This window comes from Podarcis tiliguerta (assembly GCF_965153285.1).
Source record: "Podarcis tiliguerta genome assembly, chromosome: 18".
Taxonomy (NCBI): Eukaryota; Metazoa; Chordata; class Lepidosauria; order Squamata; family Lacertidae; genus Podarcis; species Podarcis tiliguerta.
Genome location: NC_139551.1, coordinates 5,572,201 through 5,595,178, shown reverse-complemented (window position 1 = coordinate 5,595,178; position 22,978 = coordinate 5,572,201). Strand labels below are relative to the sequence as shown.

Sequence of the window (22,978 nt, the reverse complement as noted above, 5' to 3'; positions counted from 1 at the left end):
AGCCTGATCTTTATTTACTGTTGCAACAGGTTCCCCGCTCCCCCCATGCAGGCGGGAGGAGAACCCCAAACAATGGTGCGCAAGCCCTTATATAGATTTTTAAATATATATATATATGTATATATATATATATATATATATATGAAATACATATATATAGATATGTATATATGTGTGTGTGTGTTATACAGTACATGTGTATATATATGTGTATATATATATATATATATATATATATACACACACACATATATATACATAATATCGAAATATTATGCCTTTTTCTTTTTGGGGATGTGTGTGTGTGTGTATATATATATATATATATATATATACACACACATATACACACACACACACACATATATATATATACATACATAATATCGAAATATTATATATATTCATACACACACACATCCCCAAAAAGAAAAAGGCAGCAGCTGTGAGGAAAAACTGGAGGCGCCATTTCCCCTCAGGGGCCAGCAAAGCCCCTCCCCCCCCTCCAGGCCATTTCTGTTTTTTTGAACCCTCATCCCTGAAGCCCCGCCAAACCCCAACCGCCAACCACGACATCCCGCCTCCCTCCCTCTCTCACTGGCCCGCGCCCTTCCTCCCCTCCGGCTTTCATTGGCTGCGCCGGTGCGCGAGGGCCGCCGCTGAGTCCCGCCTCCGGAGGCGGGCTGACTCTCCTGGCTCTTGATAGGCGCAGAGGGCTGCCTGTCTAACTCGCTCTCGCTCTTTTTTATTTAGGCTCCGCCCGCCTCCCCCGCCCGGCCCTCTCAGAGCGGGCCCCGCCCTCCGCCTGCCTCGGTGCCTGTCAGGGGAGAGGGAGTCGGCCCGGCTTTGGCCTGGCCTAGTCCGGCCTCTTCCTCCTCCTCCTCCTCCTCCGCCCGCCTTCCGCGAGCGGGACGGAAACCGGGGAGGGACCCGCCGAGGGCGCGAGGGAGAGGAAGAAGGAGAAGAAGCGAGCGGGAGCGGCGTCGCCATGGGAACCCGCGACGACGAGTACGACTATCTATTCAAAGGTGAGAGGTGCGGGGGAAGGAGCGGATGACGCTGGTGCGGAGGGGGGGGGGCGCCCGGCTGGGAGGGGGGCGGCGAAGCCCCGCCCCTACCCGGAGGAGGAGGGGCTTGCCCCCGCGTTCGAAGAGGGAGGAGCTTGCCCCGGTTTCGAAAGGGGAGGAGCTTGCCTCGGGTTGCAAAGGGGAGGGGTTAGCCCAGGGTTCCAAAGGGGAGGAGCTTGCCCTGGGTCCAAAGGGGTGGAGTTTGCCTCCTTGAAGCAGGGGGAGGGGCTTGCTTGGGGGGCTCCGCGGTGTGTTGCGTTTTTTTCCAAGGAGGGAGGGGGCACTTGCCAAAGGAAGTTGCTTGGTTGATTGATTGATTGATTGATTGATTGGTTTGGTTTATTTATATGATGCCTTCTTGCAGTTAAGGTAAAGTAAAGTGACCCCTGACCATTAGGTCCAGTCGTGGCCGACTCTGGGGTTGCGGCGCTCATCTTGCTTTACTGGCCAGGGGAGGCGGCGTACAGCTTCCAGGTCATGTGGCCAGCAGGATTAAGTTGCTTCTGGCGAATCAGAGCAGTGCACGGAAATGCTGTTTACCTTCCCGCCGGAGTGGTACCTATTTATCTACTTGCACTTTGGCGCGCTTTCGAACTGCTAGGTTGGCAGGAGTAGGGACCGAGCAACGGGAGCTCACCCCATTGTGGGGATTTGAACCGCCGACCTTCTGATCGGCAAGTCCGAGGCTCTGTGGTTTAACCCACAGCGCCACCCGCGTCCCTTCTTCCCGCAGTTAGCTGTGCCCAAAGCGGATTACAACAAGCATCAGCTTACTAAAATGCAAAACAGGTGTGGGGGAGGGGCTGTTTACAAGACCTCCCAAAGGGGGCAGAAATCAACAACTCAGTAAACGTGGGACAAATTCGCCACATTGCCACCAAAACAACAACAGTGCCTAGACCAGTGTTTCCCAAACTTGGGTCTTCTGTTTTTGGACTACAACACCCATCATCCCTAGCTAGCAAGACCAGTGGTCAGGGATGATGGGAATTGTAGGCTGGGGGGAAAAAAACAGCAGGAGACCCAAGTTTGGGAAACACTGGTCTAGACTGAAGTGCATAGTACATAGCAGGGAAAAGTTGTCGGACTCCAACTCCCAGCAGCTCCCGGGCCCATTAACTGCCCAGTGGTGATGGGAGTTGTAGTTTATCCCAAATCTGGAGGGCTGAACGACTTCCCACCACCACCCAACAGTTGCACCTACTGCTCCTGTTCCCCAAGACAGATTGCAACCATGGCCTGGTTCCCATTGGGTGGCGTTCAAATTATAAGTTTTTAATCTTTTTTAGGGTTGGCCAGTGGAGACTGAAGGGCCTAACTTGGTACATTTTCATTGATTGAAATGGATTGTTTTTTTAGAATAGTTTAGTGGCACCTTAGGAGGCTGATTAGTAAGAAAAGTTGTGGGAGGAGGGCTGGTCTAGTGTGTGAAAGGGCTGTTGCGGAGAGAAGGGACTTGTTTGCCCCCTCTTACTTTGAAGAGGAGGGCCTCAGGTTTGGAGTGGTGGTGGAAATCCAGCGGCGCTGGGGCAGGGGGGGTTGGGGGCTTAGAGGAAGAGGTACGGAGGGGGGGGTGGAGGCTGAAGAAAGGCAAGGGAGAGGCTGGACAGAGAATATGAAAGAGCAGGAGTTGGAACTTGAGAAAGAAATGGGAAGCGAAGGGTTTGGAAGATGGGACTTGGCAGGGACTGTGTAGGAGGGGTTTTCCCAGTAGTGATGTATGGAAGTGAAAGCTGGACCATAAAGAAGGCTGATCGCCGAAGAATGGATGCTTTTGAATTCTGGTGCTGGAGGAGACTCTTGAGAGTCCCATGGACTGCAAGAAGATCAGACCTCTCCATTCTGAAGGAAATCAGCCCTGAGTGCTCACTGGAAGGACAGATCCTGAAGCTGAGGCTCTAATACTTTGGCCACCTCACGAGAAGAGAAAAGACCCTGATGTTGGGAAAGATGGAGGGCACAAGGAGAAGGGGACGTCAGAGGGCGAGATGGTGGGACAGAGTTCTTGAAGCTACCAGCATGAGTTTGACCAAACTGCGGGAGGCGGTGGAAGACAGGAGTGCCTGGCGTGCTCTGGTCCAGGGGGTCACAAAGAGGCGGACACGACTAAACGACTAAACAACAACAACAACAATGTAGGAGTGAATCATAGAATCATAGAGTCGGAAGAGACCACAAGGGCCATCGAGTCCAACCCCCTGCCAAGCAGGAAACACAATCAGAGCACTCCTGACATATAGTTGTCAAGCCTCTGCTTAAAGACCTCCAAAGAAGGAGACTCCACCACACTCCTTGGCAGCAAATTCCACTGTCAAACAGCTCTTACTGTCAGGAAGTTCTTCTTAATGTTTAGGTGGAATCTTCTTTCTTGTAGTTTGGATCCATTACTCCGTGTCCGCTTCTCTGGAGCAGCAGAAAACAACCTTTCTCCCTCCTCTATGTGACATCCTTTTATATATTTGAACATGGCTATCATATCACCCCTTAACCTCCTCTTCTCCAGGCTAAACATGCCCAGCTCCTTTAGCCGTTCCTCATAAGGCATCGTTTCCAGACCTTTGACCATTTTGGTTGCCCTCCTCTGGACACGTTCCAGTTTGTCAGTGTCCTTCTTGAACTGTGGTGCCCAGAACTGGACGGGATGGGGAGATGGAAATATGAAAAGATATAGGGAAGAGAGGGCTTGGGATGGTGGCTGTTGAGAAGGGAATAGGGAGAGAGGTTGTACTGACACTTCAGATGGGCTATAGTCACCTGCTTGCTGTAGAAAAATGTGGGGTTGGCTTCTACAGCCCAATTCCCCATCAGGTGTCTTGGTGTTCCTTAAGTCTGTGATTGGTCAGAGAAGAATGGATAGAGGCAGGATCCAGTGAAAGCAAGGCAGGTCTTTATTTTTCTGTTGCAACAGAGCCTCCCCCTCCCTACAAGGAGGTGAGAACCAAGAGCAAAGGTGTGCAAGAACCTTTAAAGACTTTTGAAATTGCCCAACCCGTTTCACCAAAGACCACCCAAAAAGCATCATTCGTATGTCACAGAAAGAGGCGGTCCACAACAGAAATTTGAGTGTGGCTTGTCTCCTGTCTGTCAAGATAATGCCTGCTGATGGAATTACCTGGCCAGCCTGGCCGTTCCTTTTGAGGTGGTAGATCCCTTAGTTCTCGAATGGAGGTCACAGGCCTACCCTATTCATGCACAAAATATGCCCTTAAGATAGGATTTGTAGGATTTGCAAGTGAAAAGAACTACACTACTGGGAAAGGTTTCTCCAATACATTTCCTTCTGCGAAGGAAATATTTAGAGCAGGGGTTGGCAAGATTTACCTGGGCCGGTTCACTCCAGAGATCCCTCTGCGCACACGCAATTTCCGGCATCTGTGCATGTGCAGACGCAACTTCTGGCACCGCGGAAGCGAGTCCCTGCACCGCACTGCACCAGTTTAATGCAGCTCGCGGGTACTTGCCAAGCGGGCAGCTCAGTTTGGGGGCAGCTCGTGGGCAGGTTAAACAACCCCCGTGAGCCGCTTGTGGCCCATGGGCCTTAGGTTGCCTACCACTGATTTACAGCCATTAGGAGAGCCAAGATGGCTTTTGGGATTGTTCTCTGTGCTAAAATAAAGTACAATTTTCTCAGGGAATATTTCCTAAATTCTGAAGAGTGAAGGATTGGTTTTCTGTGGAGTGTGTGTCCGCTGTGTGTGTGTGCACCCTAAAATTTTGTAACACCCTCATAGCGTACTGGAGGATCTGTAAAGCTGTAGGAGGGGATTTTTTTGGTCTTGGAAAGTGGGAGGAAGGCTGGGAAACTGGGGACTGTAAACTGAAGGAGGGGGCTGAAAGGACCATTGAAACTGCACATGTGTGTTGAAATGGGTAGGGTTTTGATGTGGGTTTCGCTGTTGTTTTCCCCCGTTTTCGCCTTTCTGTTCTGCGGGACCCCAAGGTAGCTTCCAGCAATGAGTGTTGTGGTTGGAGATGCTCGCTGCAGATGCATATTCACACCTTTCTAGGGAGCATGGGAGTCTGGGGGATGAGGGACTGAAAGGAAGAAGGCCTGAAGGGATGCAGTAGCAACTGGCAGGGTGGCTGGCAACTGGGGGGGGGGCTGGGAGTGAGGAGCAGGTGGTGGTCGTCGGTGGGCTGGATTTGCAGTGCAGCTTTAAGGCTTATGGACAGTCGAAACAAGAAGAGAAGGGGCTTAGAGATGTTGTGGTATTTAGAGCTAAAGGGCGCATCAGGGTGTGTTCAGGGCTGGGGGTGCTCTGGTGGAAGATGCAGATGCCCGAACAAACAGATTTAGGTCTTGAGACAGTGCAGGGTGGTATTGGCAGATGGATGGGCTGGGACGCATTGGTTCACTGAGAGGGAAAGAATCGGCATAAACATGATAGAGAGTGTTTAGGGACTGGTTTGTCTGGTGTACTGGGTGGCTTTAAATACTTTCGCTTTATCCGAAGGGCTCAGGGGAGGTTATAACACTGAACAACACGGAGAGTTTCCAGTCCTGCAGATCTAAATTCAGTCTAGATCAGTCTCCAACTCTCTTAGTTCAACCAAAGAGACTAACTCCGTCTTCCGTAATCTATTCATATTTTGCCTAGTCCTCTCTATTGCAGTGCACGCACACCCACCTCGGGTGCAGTTGTTGCATGTAGACATTTTTGATTTGCTCCGGGTATCTCCTTTGGGCTCTGTCTGGATCAATATCCAACAACCTGCGTTGGAATTGCAAAAGCAACACTGTCATGTGCTATTCACAGTAGTGTTTAGTTGTGCATCAGATGCCTCTGCTTTTTGGTTCAGCCTTCCTAAAAAATAATAATGATCTGGCAGTAGAGAACTGGGGTCAGTGAATGGGTGATCAGGAGGGAAGACAAAGAGCAGCTAAAGGACAAAGCCGTTATTTGAAATGACACCGTTTTGGGGTTTGCAGGATCCAGGGCTGGCAGTTCTGGGAAGCAGAGATTGTCCAGTCAGCAGTTGAGCAGTAATTGGTGTCATTAACCTGCGAGCAACTGTGACCTAAGAATCAATCAGCTTTGGGATGTTTGGCGGTTCCCGTGAAAGTGGTACATAAACTGAGGAAAGGTTACGGAGCGGTGATGCAGTCCCTTCCCAACAATGCCATGTTTGGTGCTTGCTCCTCGGAATTTTGGTGTACTTTTTAAAAAGTCGAAGAGTCACTGCAAAAAGCAGTTACCGTAGTTTTCGCTCTATAAGACGCACCAGACCACAAGACGCACCTAGTTTTTGGAGGAGGAAAACAAGAAAAAAAATATTCTGAATCTCAGAAGCCAGAACAGCAAGAGGGATCGCTGCGCAGTGAAAGCAGCAATCCCTCTTGCTGTTCTGGCTTCTGGGATAGCTGCGCAGCCTGCATTCGCTCCATAAGACGCGCACACATTTCCCCTTCTTTTTAGGAGGGAAAAAGTGAGTCTTATAAAGCAAAAAATACGGTACTTCTTTGGGGAGGAAAAAAATCTCTGTGATTCAGTTCCTGCAGTTAGCATTAGACCTAGGTTTCTAACCCCTATCAAACATGTTTGCCAAGTCATTCTTGCCTGTAAAATGGGTGTAACGGTGACCAATAGCAAAGTAAAAAAAGGTAAAGCAATTCATAGAATAAGTGATGTACCTGTATATAATTAGGTTGCTGACATAAAGTTATACGCACCTGTGCTTCTTGGAAGTAAACAAACCTTCCACAGGTGAGAATTGCTGGGCTGAGGCTAGAAGGCAATCTTCTAGTGTGATTTTCTTAGCCGAAGGCAGGGTCTTTCAAATAATGACTTATGGATTAACCCCTCCACATACAGTGTCTCTGTGCATATTTCTGTGGACCAAGGTGTGTGTACAAGGTAGATCAAGGTGTAATAGATCAAAGGGTAAGGTGAGAGTAGAACCAAAGTCTGGCGCCTTCGTAAACCGATTAAGGTACAGTTATACAGCTTGCTGGAAAATTCCCCAATCCAAATATTATATCAGGGTTTCCTTTGTTTTCCTTGCCCACACACTAGTTTCCGGTGGCGGTGGGAGGGGCAAACTTTTGATATGAGGGGCTATTTTAGACGAGCAGCTCACTGCATGAAAGGGAGGTGTAATGAAGGAACAACTGCTTATTACGTTGCATCTCAAGCCCTTTATAGCACAATCTCCCCATTCTATTACCATCCCTCCATATCGCTATCCAGCCAGAGCCAATTTGAATGCAAATGCCTTGCTTGCTTCTGAAAAGCAGCTCATGTGCTCATAAGAACACTCCTACTTTGTCAAATCAAAGTCCACCCAGTTCAGCAGTTCTCTTCTCGCAGTTGTTATATGCCTCTCCTTGGAAGCCCACAAACGGGGCAATCACCTTCTCCTGCTATTGCTCCCGAGCGCTGAAATTCAGAGGCATGCCACTTTTGATCCTGGAGGGGATCATGCAGCCATCTGGACAAGCATAGAGTCCCACTCCCCACCCCCCAGGTTTGTTTGATCCACTTGTGGAAGCCAGTTCAGAGTTTAACCATGTGCTTGTGAGAATCTCAGTCCGCGGGCAGGTAGGGTCTCAGCCTACATACCAGATGGATCTGGTAAACAGCAGCCCTGGACGCAGAATTGACCTGTGCCTCCATGGATAGCTGTGAGTCCAGAATGACTCCCAGGCTGCGCACCTGGTCCTTTAGGGGCACAGTTACCCAATTCAGGACCAGGGAATCCTCCACACCTGCCTGCCTCCTGTCCCCCAAAAACAGAGAGAGGGAGACAAACTTCTGCCTTTCCCAGGGGCCGGCAAGGTTTACCTTGCCTGGGCCGGTTCACTCCAGCAGAGATCCCTCTGGGGGCTGGATTGTGCGCATGCGCCCGTGATTTCTGGTGTCTGCGCAGACGCGATTTCTGGTGCCGCAGAAGCGAGTCCCTGTGCCGCACTGCGCCGGTTTAGCACAGCGCGGGACCTCACTGAACGAGTGGCTCCGTTCGGGTGCAAACTGAGGGGCCGGTTAAACGACCCCCGTGGGCCACTTGTGGCTCATGGGCCTTAGGTTGCTGACCCCTGCCTGGCCTATCCACTTTCTCCCCACACACTGCATAATTTTATGCACCTCTCTCATACCCCCCTCCCCTTCATCTGTTTTTAAATAAAACTAAAAGCTTCCCAAACACCAATTCCTGTGAGTCAGCCCTTCGGCCCTAGCGAATAATTTGCTTGACCTTTTTGCACAATGCTCCCTCTCCCGACATCCTCCTGCTTGTTGGCCCTGCTGATTCTGATGTGGGAGGAACAATGCCCCATGTACAAAGGAAGACTTCTGATTGAATGGTTTCGAGCAGTTTTGCCAAGTGAATTCGTGGTGCATTGTTGTGTGACCTGGCTTGAGAGCAGTACATGTGAAAAGGATCTAGGAGTCTTGGTTGACCACAAACTTGACATGAGCCAACAGTGTGACGCGGCAGCTAAAAAAGCCAATGCAATTCTGGGCTGCATCAATAGGAGTATAGCATCTAGATCAAGGGAAGTAATAGTGCCACTGTCTTCTGCTCTGGTCAGACCTCACCTGGAGTACTGTGTCCAGTTCTGGGCACCACAGTTCAAGAAGGACACTGACAAACTGGAACGTGTCCAGAGGAGGGCAACCAAAATGGTCAAAGGCCTGGAACCGATGCCTTATGAGGAACGGCTAAGGGAGCTGGGCATGTTTAGCCTGGAGAAGAGGAGGTTAAGGGGTGAGATGATAGCCATGTTCAAATATATAAAAGGATGTCACATAGAGGAGGGAGAAAGGTTGTTTTCTGCTGCTCCAGAGAAGCGGACACGGAGCAATGGATCCAAACTACAAGAAAGAAGATTCCACCTCAACATTAGGAAGAACTTCCTGACAGTAAGAGCTGTTTGACAGTGGAATTTGCTGCCAAGGAGTGTGGTGGAGTCTCCTTCTTTGGAGGTCTTTAAGCAGAGGCTTGACAACCATATGTCAGGAGTGCTCTGATGGTGTTTCCTGCTTGGCAGGGGGTTGGACTCAATGGCCCTTGTGGTCTCTTCCAACTCTATGATTCTTCCCTGAGTTGGGCACAAGCTTCCCAGGCTTTGGGAAGGAGGCGCTAATAATAATAATAATAATAATAATAATAATAATAATAAAATATTTATGGCCCGCCCATCTGGCTGGGCTTCCCCAACCACTCTGGGCGGCTTCCAGCAAAATATTAAAATACAGTAATGCATCAAACATTAAAAGCTTCCCTAAACAGGGCTGCAAGAGAACATTTAGGGAACTGGCTTAGTCCCCCTAGTTCACTGACTACACACCACTGGTTTTGCAGCACTTTGGGGGGCGGTTACTCAAGGGTACACAGTAGCAGCACCTTTCTCCCCCCCCCCAATGTTATACCGTATTTTTTGCTCTAGAGGACTCACTTTTTCCCTCCTAAAAAGTAAGGGGAAATGTGTGTGCGTCTTACGGAGCGAATGCAGGCTGCGCAGCTATTCCAGAAGCCAGAACAGCAAGAGGGATTGCTGCTTTCACTGCCCAGCGATCCCTCATGCTGTTCTGGCTTCTGAGATTCAGCATATTTTTTTTCTTGTTTTCCTCCTTCAAAAACTAGGTGCGTCTTGTGGTCTGGTGCCTCTTATAGAGCGAAAAATACGGTAACTGTGGCACTTGCTATAACAACTTCATGGTGAGGGGGGAGCACTGGCCGTATACTGTGGGGAGAGAGCACCATTCTCTGCAATGCTTTGCCTTTACCATCACCCTGCCCTGTGTTTACAAATCCCAGCCTGACAAATGAATGCTGACAGCCCTGTATTGTCTTTTCTCTTTCTGCCCTCCCCAGTTGTGCTGATTGGAGACTCCGGGGTGGGGAAGAGCAATCTCCTGTCCCGCTTCACACGCAATGAGTTCAACCTGGAGAGCAAAAGCACCATCGGCGTGGAGTTTGCCACCAGAAGCATCCAGGTGGACGGCAAGACGATAAAGGCACAGATCTGGGACACGGCTGGCCAGGAGCGATATCGTGCTATCACCTCCGCGTAAGCCTCAAAAGCTGCTCTGATTCACGGATTGATTATTTCATTTGATATATTAAAAAAAATACAGTGGTGCCTTGGTTCTCAAACAACTTGGTACTCAAACAACTTGGAACCTGAACATTGCAAACCCGGAAGTAAGTGTTCCAGTTTGCGAACTTTTTTCGGAAGCCGAACATGCTCCGTTTTGAGTGTTATGCTTCCGATTTGAGTGTTACTCTTCCGATTTGAGTGCCACACTTCCATTTTGAGTGTTATGCTGAAGTCTGTCTGTTTTTGCTATTTATTTTGTGTTTTTGCGGCTTTTTTGTTTTGTTTTTGTGACTGTGTGGAACCCAGTTCAACTACTGAGTGATTGCTTGTGTGACTGCAGTACATTGTTTATTGCTTTCATTTTATGGATCAATGGTCTCGTTAGATAGTAAAATTCATGTTCAATTGCTGTTTTAGGGGTTCTTTTTAACAGTCTGGAACGGATTAATCCATTTCGCATTACTTTCTATGGGAAAGTGCGCCTTGGTTTTGGAACGCTTTAGTTTTGGAACGGACTTCTGGAACAGATTAAGTTTGAGAACCAAGGTACCACTGTATCTCTAAGTGGTGTACAAAAAACTGAATCAGCAACAGACAACTTAAACAAAACATTACACATACATGTAAAAATGTTACATTAATGCAAAGTTAATAATATCTATAAATCAATATCAGTCCATTTTCCTCCTGACACACACTCCCTCTCAGCCTCTGTGTTCTCGCCCAGGGTCCAGGCAAACTTTCTGCTCACCCACAAAAGATTCGCAACAAAAAGAGTTGCCAGAAAGAGTGAACATCACCTTAGTCTCTTTCTTTAGACTTGCTTTTTATGGACAGGCCCAAAGTAGGTGACACTTCCTCAGTCTACCTGCAGCTGTGTCCCATTTAGCTGCCCCCTCCACACCCAGTACAGCAGGTTTGTTGCGTTTCCCAGGGGGTCCTAAGGATGGGACGAGGGGCCCTTTCCACTCACAGCGGTTGATTTCTAGAGGGTTGTCAAGTGTCTTCTGAGACAGTTGCAAAGTGTGCTGGACTCCGTAGACCTCTGTCTTACTCAGCCTACGAGGCATTGCTTATGCAAGAGCACACACTTGGGGTCACAGATCGCAGATTAGCCAACTCTCACATCCTGGCTATGCAATCTTCTTCTGAAATTTGATTTCTGAAAAGTGCCTTGCCTGACACTCTGGGTTTGTGTGTGTGTGTGTGTGTGTTGAGGGGGCAAACAGCAAATCGGCTCATTCCAGGATAAAGGAATTCAGGCTGAGGTGGCGGAAGATTGCGAATCGTGTCATAAGCCTGAATTGAGTCAGTGCTCAGATAGGCTTCTCTTCTGGACCAAGTTCTCTGTGTGCTTCTGATTCAGCTTGCCTGACCTAATATTCAGGATCAGGTTTAAGGTGCTGGTTTTAACCTTTAAAGCCCTATTCGGCCTAGGACCCTCGTCCTACGGGACCGCCTCTCCTGGTATGTCCCACAGAGGAACTTGCGATCTTCAAACGAAAACATCTTGGAGGTCCCAGGCCACAGAGAGGTTAGGCTGGCCTCAACCAGAGCCAGGGCTTTTTCGGCTGTGGCTCCGATCTGGTGGAACACTCTGTTACAGGAGACCAGGGCCCTGCGGGACTTGACATCTTTCCGCAGGGCCTGCAAGACAGAGCTGTTCCACCAGGCCTTTGGCCAGGGCACAGCCTGACTCCCCCCTTTGGCAATCTTCACAGAACTCTAGCCCAGTGGTTGCCATCAATTTGATTTGAATTAATTTTATAATTAAATGATTTTAGAATGTATTATTTCATTGTTGTTAACCGCCCTGAGCCCTGCTTCGGAGGGTGGGATATAAATAAATTATTATTATTATTATTATTATTATTATTATTATTATTCCCCCTATCCTTTGTTTATTTGAATGGGAGAAACCTAAACCTGCCCTCCCAGACCGCTTCATAGTTGCTCATGAATTTTCCAGAGAAGCCAATGTTTGCTTGAACATCCCATGACACGGGAAGCTGCTATACACAGAGTCTGACCATTGGTCCATCGACCTCAATATTGTATACACTGATTGGCAGTTGTTCTGTGCAGGGTTTTAGAGAGAAGGGCCCCAGGCATAGGCAAACTCTGCCTTCCAGATCTACCCAGACACTGAGGTCCAGCTCCGAGGGCCTTCTGGCGGTTCCCTCGCTGCGAGAAGCCAAGTTACGGGGAACCAGGCAGAGGGCCTTCTCGGTGGTGGCACCCGCCCTGTGGAACGCCCTCTCACCAGATGTCAAAGAGAAAAATAACCACCAAACTTTTAGAAGACATCTGAAGGCAGCCCTGTTTAGGGAAGCTTTTAATGTTTAAAAGGTTATTGTATTTTAGTGCTTTATTGGAAGCCGCCCAGAGTGGCTGGGGAAACCCAGCCAGATGGGCAAGGTATAAATAATAAATTGTTGTTGTTGTTGTTGTTACTACAACTCACATCATCCCTGACCACTGGTCCTGTTAGCTAGGGATGATGGGAGTTGTAGTCCCAAAACATCTGGAGGGCCGAGTTTGCCTATGGCTGGAGAAGGCTTTCATAGCCCTCCTCAGAGATGCCCCTGGGGGATTGAACCAGGGATTCAACGAAGCCCTTGCCTGGTAGCTCTTGGCAACAAATAATTGCATGCAGGAAAGTAAGTGAACCAACGGAGTGGAGGTGCCTGTCTCTCCTGTTCCTAGCACTGACGGGGGTACGGGGGAGAAGCCCCTTCATCTGCACCCAGCATTGAAATGCGGGGGGGGGGGCGGTCTTCATCCCTCCTTCTCCACCCCAACAGGCTCCTAGGACTTTTTACAGGCTTAAAGCTTTTATGTGCCCTCCCATAGCTTGAGTAGCAGCTGAGATTATTATGCAGACATAGGTGGCAAAGATAGGGTTGCTGCACAGAGCTCCTGGGAAGAGCACTGTCTTTAATATCCTTTCACTTCAACCTTAAATGCATGATCTTGGAGGGAATCGTGGAAGGGGGTGCTTTTGTGAAGTTTGTGTGTGCAGGATGTAGTAGTAGTAATAGTAGTAGTAATAATAATAGTAATAATTTATTATTTTATTACTTTATACCCCGCCCATCTGGCTGGGTTTCCCCAGCCACTCTGGGCAGCTTCCAACAAAATATTAAAATACAGTAGTCCATCAGACATTGAAAGTTTCCCTAAGCAGGGCTGCCTTCAGATGTCTTCTAAAAGTCTGGTAGTTGTTGTTCCCTTTGACATCTTGTGGGAGGGCGTTCCACAAGGCGGGTGCCACTACCAAGAAGGCCCTCTGCCTGATTCCCTGTAACTTCTTGCAGGGAGGGAACCGCCAGAAGGCCCTTGGCACTGGACCTCAGTGTCTGGGCTGAATGATGGGGGTGGAGACACTCCTTCAGGTATGCTGGACCAAGGCCGTTTAGGGCTTTAAAGATCAGCACTAACACTTTGAATTGTGCTCGGAAACGTACTGGGAGCCAGTGTAGGTGTTATATGGTCTCGGCGGCCGCTCCCAGGCACCAGTCTAGCTGCTGCAAGAATGTAGGTGTTTTTTTAAAAAAAGAAAAGCGAGTTGTGCAAGTAAACAACTGCTCAAGTGCTGCTCTAAAAAACCCATTAAGGAGTTGAATAAACATGAAGTATCGTAATAAATTTGCTTAATTTAATACCTGGTGTTTCTTTTAAAAGCAAAAATTGTTTGCTTACTTGCGTGAGTTGCTGTTCTGATGCCCTGCACCCCTCCTCATCAGCAAAGTGAACTTTACACTGTCCTTTGCACACAGGGTGGAAGATAAGCCTGGCTTGTACTTGCAGAATTTTGGCAGTCTGTAACTTAACGGGGGGGACGGGGACGCGGGTGGCGCTGTGGGTTAAACCACAGAGCCTAGGACTTGCTGATCAGAAGGTCGGCGGTTCGAATCCCTGTGATGGGGTGAGCTCCCATTGCTCAGTCCCAGCTCCTGCCAACCTAGCAGTTTGAAAGCACGTCAAAGTGCAAGTAGATAAATAGGTACCGCTCCGGCGGGAAGGTAAACGGCGTTTCCGTGCACTGCTCTGGTTCGCCAGAAGCGGCTCAGTCCTGCTGGCCACATGACCCGGAAGCTGTACGCCGGCTCCCTCGGCCAATAAAGCGAGATGAGCGCCGCAAGTCCAGAGTCGGTCACGACTGGACCTAATGGTCAGGGGTCCCTTTACCTTTTTAACTTAACGGGCTGAGTTCTGCAAACATTTGTGTGCCTGGTGCAAATCCTGAAAACCTTGGCATTCATTTTTGTTTGTGTTTGCAGCTTGTGTCCACTTAGCCTCTAGAGTGACGGAACTCTGCCTGATCCGTCTTCTATGTGACTGCCCTTCAGATAAGACCACTATCGTGCCCCTGTCTTCTCTTTCCCCATATAAACATAATCCGCTTTTCCGTCCAGTTTGTCAGTGTCCTTCAGCAACTTCCGTGTCCAGAGACCCTTCTGCAGGCTGACTAACACCTGCCTAAATAACTCTTTCAGCTATTACCGCGGTGCCGTGGGAGCACTCCTGGTTTACGACATCGCGAAACACTTGACATACGAGAACGTGGAGCGTTGGCTGAAAGAGCTCCGGGATCATGCAGACAACAACATCGTCATCATGCTGGTGGGGAACAAGAGCGATCTGCGTCATCTGAGGGCTGTGCCTACAGACGAGGCTCGCGCTTTTGCAGGTTGGGTTGTTACAAACTCTGGATGTTGATGCTCTTAAGCTGCCTAGCTCTCGTGGCAGCATTGGCCGTGCTCCCTTTTAAGTGCCGAGGGAGTTTGCAAATTGGCCACCTGGAAGAGGAAGAAAAACGACGGCACACAAGTTTTTCTGTGGTATAAAGCTTCTGAGAGGTTGTGATTTTACAAAGCAGCAGTGGTGTGTTTAGTGCAATGAAGTTAGTTCCTTGGCTGAAAGAGGCCCACAATGTGGTGGACGCCAGAGAGTCTCCGGTTAAGAGCTTTTGAAAAGGCTTAGGTAGAGGCAGTGTGGTGATCATCACTAAAATATTTAATATAAATATAGTTCTTTTTTAAAGAAATTGCTCAAAGTACATACATTACTTTGGTTACTCTTACAAGAGCCTGTGGGACTCACTGGACTTGGATCAAGGAGACCTGGGCTTGAATGTCTGATCAGCTGTAAAATTCAAATATGAAATTGGAGTGAGAGTAAACTGACTCACTCTCAATTTACCTCCTAAGTTTGATGCGAGGATAAAATTGTATGTGTCTGAGTATAGGGTGGGGAATGCACACGGGCACACCAAACTCGGAGGAAGGATAACTTAAAACTAGGGATTTTATTTGATAATAAAGGTAAGCCAGTATTCATCCCCATTTTACAAATTTGGGGATGCAGACAACTGACACTGAGAAACGAGGTTGCTGGAGGTTTCAAATTAGATCACGACTGGTACTTCTGATTCATAACTTGTGACGCTAAAACATCTGCCTTATTTATGCTAGTTTGCAAATCTCAATTGTTTTCACTATGCACAGCCAAGATCGGCTACTGGGTGCATTACTGAGCTGTGGTTAATCTAAAACAAAAGTGGAAGCTTCTGAACTTTTTGCTGTGCTGGAATAGGAGATAGGGACCGGGGTAACTTTTCATAGAATTGTAGGATGTGAAGAGACCCCAGGGGTCATTAGCCTAACCCTCTGCAATGCAGGAATCATAGCCTCATAATGTGATTAGGCATGCTAACTAAGCCAACATTTCTCTTAGTCTCCAGAATTCAGTTATCTAATATGCTTTTGAATTCTTTAAGGGGTGGGAAGAAAGCGATCTTTCTTCCTGTTGCTTGAAAGGTTGTTTTCTGCTGCTCCAGAGAAGCAGACACGGAGCAATGGATCCAAACTACAAGAAAGAAGATTCCACCTAAACATTAGGAAGAACTTCCTGACAGTAAGAGCTGCTTGACAGTGGAATTTGCTGCCAAGGAGTGTGGTGGAGTCTCCTTCTTTGGAGGTCTTTAAACAGAGGCTTGACAACCATATGTCAGGAGTGCTCTGATGGTGTTTCCTGCTTGGCAGGGGGTTGGACTCGATGGCCCTTGTGGTCTCTTCCAACTCTAGGATTCTATGATTCTATGATTCTATGACTTTGAGGAGAGTGCCATCTGTACATGAAAATAACTGCAGTGATTTCCTCCCCTGCCCTTGCAGAAAAAAACAACCTGTCATTCATTGAAACTTCAGCACTCGACTCAACAAATGTAGAAGAAGCCTTCAAGAACATCCTTACTGGTGAGGATTTCCATTTAGATTATCTTTCCTGATGTGTAAAGGGCATATGGGGCAATGGAAAGGAAACACACGTCTGGATTTGATCTGTGGTCACTACAGTGGTGCCCTGCAAGACAAATGCCTCGCAAGACGGAAAACCCGCTAGACGAAAGGGTTTTCCGTTTTGGAGGTGCTTCGCAAAACGAATTTGCTATGGGCTTGCTTCGCAAGACGAAAATGTCTTGCGATTCCTGGGTTTTTTTCCCCGCTCCTCACCCCCTTTTTCTAAGGCACTAAGCTGCTAATAGCCTTTTAGCAGCTAATCCGCTAATCCCTTAAGCCTTTAATAGCCGCTAATAGCCGTTAAACCGCTAATAGCGCTAATCCGCTAATCCGCTAATGGTCTTGCTTCGCAAGACGAAAAAACCGCTAGACGAAGAGACTCACGGAACAGATTCTTTTCATCTTGCAAGGCACCACTGTACATAGGTGCCAACTCCCTGTGGCCCTGGGTGCCCGAGCACCCATAAAATTCCCAGTGAAGGCACCAGGCACCCACTAATTTCAGTGCCAGGCCCATAGAAAGCTTTCAAGGTGTGTTCTGCGGAATTCTCTTGCTCCTTAGTAATGGCAAGGAAGCTTTGGCAGGATCGCGGCCCTGCAATGCGCAGCAGCTGGGAACGGCAGTGCGTTGGCCGGGCAAAAGTCCAGGTCACTGAGCCGAAGTTTCGTGTGTTGGGTGACCAGTATGCCGGACCCAAACGGCTCTCTTCTTTGGACTCTTTGCTGTGGATAGTGGCTTCTTTCCCCCTGGGGAAAACGTGTGCTTGTATCTGAACCCCCTTCTTCTGGTCTCCTTTCCGCAGAGATCTACCGCATTGTGTCTCAGAAGCAGATTGCCGACCGGTCCGCCCACGACGAGTCTCCCGGCAACAACGTGGTGGACATCAGCGTGCCCCCCACCACCGACGGACAGAAATCGAACAAACTCCAGTGTTGCCAGAACCTGTGACCTCCCTGGGGCTGCCACCTGCCCCTCCCTTGGCCTGTGCTTCAGAGGGAAAACTCATGTGCACCTTCTCCTCACAGCAACTCCATTCAGTGACTCTCTCTCTTTCTCTCTCTCTCTCTCACTGCCCCTTCCACCTTAGAGGGTTCCTCTTAGGGCTTACATTCCCTTTCCCCCAAATCCTTTCGAATGTGATTTATTTGGGGGGTTTTAAATAGAAGCATTTAGCAGACAGGTGAGGTTTGTGTGTGAGAAAGAGAGACAGAACACCTACCGGAGGTCCGTTGCCCCGAGACACTTGTTAAACTTCTTTTTGTTTGGTTTTTGTGTGCATGTGTGAGAGCGGGAAGGACGCAGAGGTTGTTGTTGTTGTTCTAATAGAAAAAATAGCTGCACTTGGGGAGCACAGGAAGAGTGTTACTCTTTGTTTCCTCTCAGGCCATTCTCCAGGCACAAGAGAAATTCTAAACTAAGAAAACACTCACTTTGGGCTTGTCGGAAATGGTGGTGGTGGTCTTATCCTTGTGCGTGCACACGCTGTAAGTCCATTGAAGATAACCTTTCCCCTGTTGCTTGTTCTTTGTCCTTCCCTTTCCCATTTTAATGCTGAGTTGGCCTGGCTGTGTAGTTTTCACTGCTTTCTGCCCTGGGAAGTCTTTTCTTCTCGATACATATATATATATTTTCCAATTCAGTTTGGGAACAATGAAGTATGTCTGTGCGCTGCATTCCTCTCCCCCCCCCCCCCAAGCTGCCAGCACGGCTGTGTGCAGGCTATATGAAGTGGCTTCTAATAGTGATTTATTTCTGGCTTTCTGTTAATCAGTCTAATGTACAATGAAGTGCCAGCCTAATGGCTTTATTAGAGCCTTTTTTGTGATCTGTAGAAATCACACATCTTCACTCGTACCTGGAATCCTTCTTTCTCAACTGTATCCGAGATTCTCTCTCTGCATGTTGCGCTCTCTCTCTCTCTTTCTCTCTCTCTCCCAATCCCCGCCTGAGCTTTCTCTTCTCCTTCCGCTCCATGCACACAAAAAACACACCCTGGTGTGAGTGTGAAGCAATATTTTTCATGCTATGTACATAACTCGCACTGTTAAGGTTATTTGAATGGTTAGTTGTAGACAACCAGATACTTGATAACTCCTCCTTTTTGTAATACCTGAGCATAACCATAGCATCTTGGGGGTTTTTTTTCTTATCTCTCGGTGGTTCATTTGCTTTCAGTTCCGACCTCCTTGCACTGCAGCCCCCCACCCCTGCTCCCTTGAGGTTTGAAGGTTTCTGTTTTTGTCAACGATTACACTCCACTGGCAGGGCTAACCACCACCCAAACTTAGCTGGAAAAGCGTTTGTCTCCCTGATACCAGCCTGTGCTAGCTTGAGAAGTCCTCATTGGCTGTTGCTTTCCTCACCTTCCGACCGTCCTTGTGCTGTTGGGGTTTTGGGGGTTTCTGAAGCAAGGGCGAATGTTGCATTGAAGGGTGGGGCCACCAGATAGCTTCGGCAGGCGGAAGAGAGATTGTGCTTATTGGCCGCCTTGCAGCAACCGTGCAGTGATTGTGAAATATCCTGGATGCTGCCTGGTCCGATAGGTGGAGATGGGTGTTGCCTGCCGTTGCTGAGGCTTTCCCAATCAGGTTAGAAACGCTTTAGCAGCCAATCTCTAACCCCTTGCGTAGATTCTCATACGGAGCAAGGCTTTTCAGTTGGTTGACCAAGTTAAAGGCAAACAGCTCTGTCTAGCAGGGAGCTTTAAAACCTTCCATCCACTCTAGAGCACCCCTTGGCGCCTGTGTGAGGGGGAACAAAACTGATGGCCTGCTGATGACTGAGCTCAGACAGAGACGCGGTCTCTCCCTGGGATTTGAGGCCAGTTCTTGAGGATGTAACTGCTGAGTCGCAATGTACGAGAGAAATGAAGAGGGCATTTTTTGATTGCTTCTTTCCCTTTTCTGTGGGTGTAGAATCTTAAAATGATCAAGAATGGATTCTGGAAGGAGGCCAGGCGGTTCACTGCTGGATCCAACCGATTGACTATATGCTTTTCCACCCCAGGTGTCAATAATACTAAAGCTGATCATAGGCTGGGGATTGTTTGGCCCGTTGCTTTTGATGAAACTAGTGTGGATCTGAGTTGCTTTGGCTTTCGTGGTCATCTCTATGGAGATGTCTCCTGGGGCAGGCCTCCCCTGCTGCATGAGATGTGTCCAGCTTGCAAAAAAAAGGGGGGGGGCTAAGGGCCTTTGCTATTCTCTCAGCACTTTCTCCCTGTTTCCATCATGAGGTGAGGGATTTGCCCTCAGTGCAAACACAGGCGATAATGTGCAGCTTAGGAAGCCACACTGCCACAGATGAGGGAAATTGGCGTTTCTGGTTAGCTGTACAATAACCTCAAGTCCACCCATGCCTTAAGACAACAGGCACCTGGCTTTTGAGAGGACTTTCCAGGTTAAAAATCAGACTTACAGTTTAGCCTCTCCCAGATAGGCTACAAAGTGTGGGTCTGATTTCTTGAGAGTTCCTGTGGAAGGAAGAGAGAAGCATTCTCTGTGGGGTTAAAGTGTTTGCGTTTACTAGGCACTGAGCTCCAGTTGAAACTGAATTTTGAGCCAGCTTTGGGTTTTGCCCGGATGGCTTCTTTCCGTGGTGGGGAAAAGATCACAACTGACCCACGTAAGTCATTTGACTGCTGGGCTTTCGGAGAGCACCACACTGTAGAGGAACGATTCCAGGATGCTCTACAGCCAAGTGCTTGCCCTCCGCTTGTTGCTGAACTGCAACTCCTTGTCAGCCCTGACAAGCATGGCTCGCCGCACGAGTTGTAGCTCAGCAACCTCTGCATGGCCAAAGCCTTCCCACACCTGCTGTAATAGAAGCTACGGGCACCCCTTCGTTTTTTAGCGATCTAGAATTTCATTACGTAGTGTTGGGAGAGAAGGGAAGAGGCTGGAAGGAGAACAAGCCGGGCTGCTTGCCAGCGCTACGTTCTGAATTATTTTTTAAAATGGCAGTTCAATTGCAGCTTGTCCCACTTCCATGAGCAGCAGGAGGCTTTGAGGACCTCCACTTCTCAATGCACCTCTCTGTCTTCACTTGGGGCACTCTCTGCCCAGGACGCTTTCTTGAGAGACACCTGCCAACTCTCTGCAGCCTACTGCGCTGTCGCTATCCTTGGCGGTGGAGCCTCCAGGCCTAGGGAAGTGAAAGCAGATTCAGCGGCCTTCTCCCTCCGCACATAGAGGTTAGGGGCTATAGCCAAACAGTTAAGCAGCCAAGCTGTGCGGAAGGATCACCTCCCTATATCTGCATCGTGCTTCTTTCAAAGCTCGCTAGAGGTGGGAGAAAGGTCTCTGTAAACTCTCCTCCACCTGCTCCTTTTTCTCTTGTGCGGAGCAATCCTTTCCACTCCAGCATGTCATGGTTTCTCTGAGGGACTAGGGCCAATTGAAGCGTTAGTGGTGTTCGGCAGCAGGAAACCAGCCCCCTTTGAGATACATGCCAGGGCTCATAGGGTGGTAAGCAAGATCTCTCTGGCAATACTCTTTGGGGTGGGATGGGGAGCACCATAAAGAGGCAGGATACTGGCAAGAATTCTAGAAAGGTTTCCAAGGCTTGCTCTCACAATTCAACCCTTTAGATGGCTTTGGACTATACTCTTGGCTTGGGAGGGAGGGAGGGAACGGGCGAGGTTCCTTTTCATTTGCTTCCTGGTGACTCTTCTGTTTAAAAAGTGCAATTCCCTTTGTAAATACTCATTTGATTTTTTTTGTTTGTGCATGGTTATTATGTATTGTGGATATATAAAGATTGCCAAACCAAATGACGCATTTGTTTTGTTTGTTTTTAACACCGAATCGGAGCCTGGCACAGAGTTAAAAGGAACAGGATTCGGCTTCCTGGAAATCTTGCCTTGCTTGCTTTTCTTTTTGGGGGAGAAAAAGCAAGATTCTAGTCCTCATGGCAAGGAAGATACTTTTGAAAGTATGTGCATACGGTCTGGTGAGAAGCCATAGCGGCAGCTGGATAAGTCTTTCAGTGTCTGGAGAGGACGTTAGTGCCCTTTCCAGCTTGCTTGCTTGCCTGCATGGAATTCTGGTAACCTACCGACTACCAAGCAAGTTGTGAAACGTAAGTGTGACTTGGACTGTACTTGTAGATTGAGCTCCTGGGAACAGGAAAGGCAAGAGCGAAAATGCTGTTGTCATTTGACTAACTAAGCTAGAGATCTACACAAATTTTCTAAAACCTGGTGCTTGCGGAATAACATTACCTTTTTCCTCTGTCCCCCGCCACAATGCTGTGTTTATGATTCTCAACTGCACAACAGCCCCCTTTTTTTTTGCATACCCATTCCCTTGCTCTGAACATAGCCTTGATTTTCTGGCTTTCGATACGTCTCGTCAAGCTTTCTGAGCTCTGTGGACAGGCTCTCTTAGAGTTACCGGTTACAAGTCTCTGGCGAAAGAATTTTGCTGCGTTCGCAACAGGATTTTTAGTGTGTGGTGCAATGTGATCTCTCTGCCGCTGTGCTGCAAACTTAGAGCCCTTTACCAAGTACCTGTGCTCATGGTTAATAAAATTAGTCTGTTTTCCCAAGCAATCTTTGCAAAGCATCATCACATTAAAAACCCCCACGAAAGCCTGAACCTGGCATCAGCTGTTCTGCTATGTTTAAAAGTCTCCTAATTTGGATATTTCCCAGGATCTAGGAAAGGCTGCAATACCATGTATATGTTCCTGGGATCTTTTAAGCCCCATTGAACACGGTGGAATGTAGTGTGATCCTATATGTTTATTTGGAAGCATGATTACGGAGGGGGCAATAAAGAAATAACAAAGAAATTGAATGAGTGGGCACCTTATTATTTCAGTCGTTTTTTACTTGTCCCATAAAGGGAATCATACCGATGGCTAAAGGGGGTTGGGGGCTAAACGACCAAATCTTGTAGAAGTTTCTGTAAGTGCTGTCGCACGCTGAACCAAACGAGCTACCGTGGGATGTCGTAAACATCAATAGCATACAGGTAACTCGTGACTTAAGCGTGTTCAACATGTGCATTTAGCTTTACACATTTGGCAGAATAAATGAATAGACGGGATGGAAATGGGCTGGGCATCCAAGAAAAAAACCAAAACCTTTGGCAATCCCACCCATCACGTTCCACGGCCCCCTTAATTGTGAGGGCAAGCTGGCTCACTTGGCCCCACCACCGACGTCACATTATGTATCTCCCCCACTTGCAAGCAGGCAGAGACTCTGCCTGTGTGTAACCTGCTGCTTCTACTCCTCTCAATTCAGTCCTCTCCTGGTCCTGGGAGACAGTGGGGCAGCAGGAGGAGATGTGGAAGCCCTTTGCTCTCTCTCCACCAGCGTGAACTATCTATGCCTCCTCCTGTTCCTCAATCTCCAGTCCTGCAGCTTCTCCTGCCTCTGACTGTCCCCTCCCAGCTGTTACAGGCTCTCCCCCAGATCACAGATCCCTTCTTCCAAGCCAGCCTCCAACCCTGTTTCTGCCCACTCCTCAGTGTCCAGCCAGCCCCCGACAGGAAACGGGACCACAGACCTCCCTCCCGCTATTGGCACATCCATGTTGCACTGAGTCCAGGATGGATCGCC

At 48.5% G+C, this 22,978-nt stretch overlaps 1 protein-coding gene across 1 annotated transcript; it reads left to right on the top strand.

Moving 5' to 3' along the window:
* The first annotated feature begins 653 nt into the window (after positions 1-653).
* Positions 654-22,203, top strand: RAB11B (RAB11B, member RAS oncogene family). The gene is made up of 5 exons (XM_083421951.1): positions 654-1,028; positions 9,882-10,077; positions 14,607-14,800; positions 16,287-16,367; positions 17,213-22,203. Exons 1-5 carry the CDS (start codon positions 989-991, stop codon positions 17,356-17,358), a joined length of 657 nt encoding a protein of 218 aa, XP_083278077.1. The 5' UTR covers positions 654-988; the 3' UTR covers positions 17,359-22,203.
* The last annotated feature ends 775 nt before the right edge of the window (positions 22,204-22,978 follow it).

Excerpts from the sequence above, each read along its gene's own strand:
- RAB11B (XM_083421951.1), top strand. The coding sequence starts at position 989 with ATGGGAACCCGCGACGACGAGTACGACTATCTATTCAAAG. Across the intron at positions 1,029-9,881 it reads GTACGACTATCTATTCAAAG|TTGTGCTGATTGGAGACTCC; the intron begins GTGAGAGGTGCG and ends TGCCCTCCCCAG. Across the intron at positions 10,078-14,606 it reads TATCGTGCTATCACCTCCGC|CTATTACCGCGGTGCCGTGG; the intron begins GTAAGCCTCAAA and ends TAACTCTTTCAG.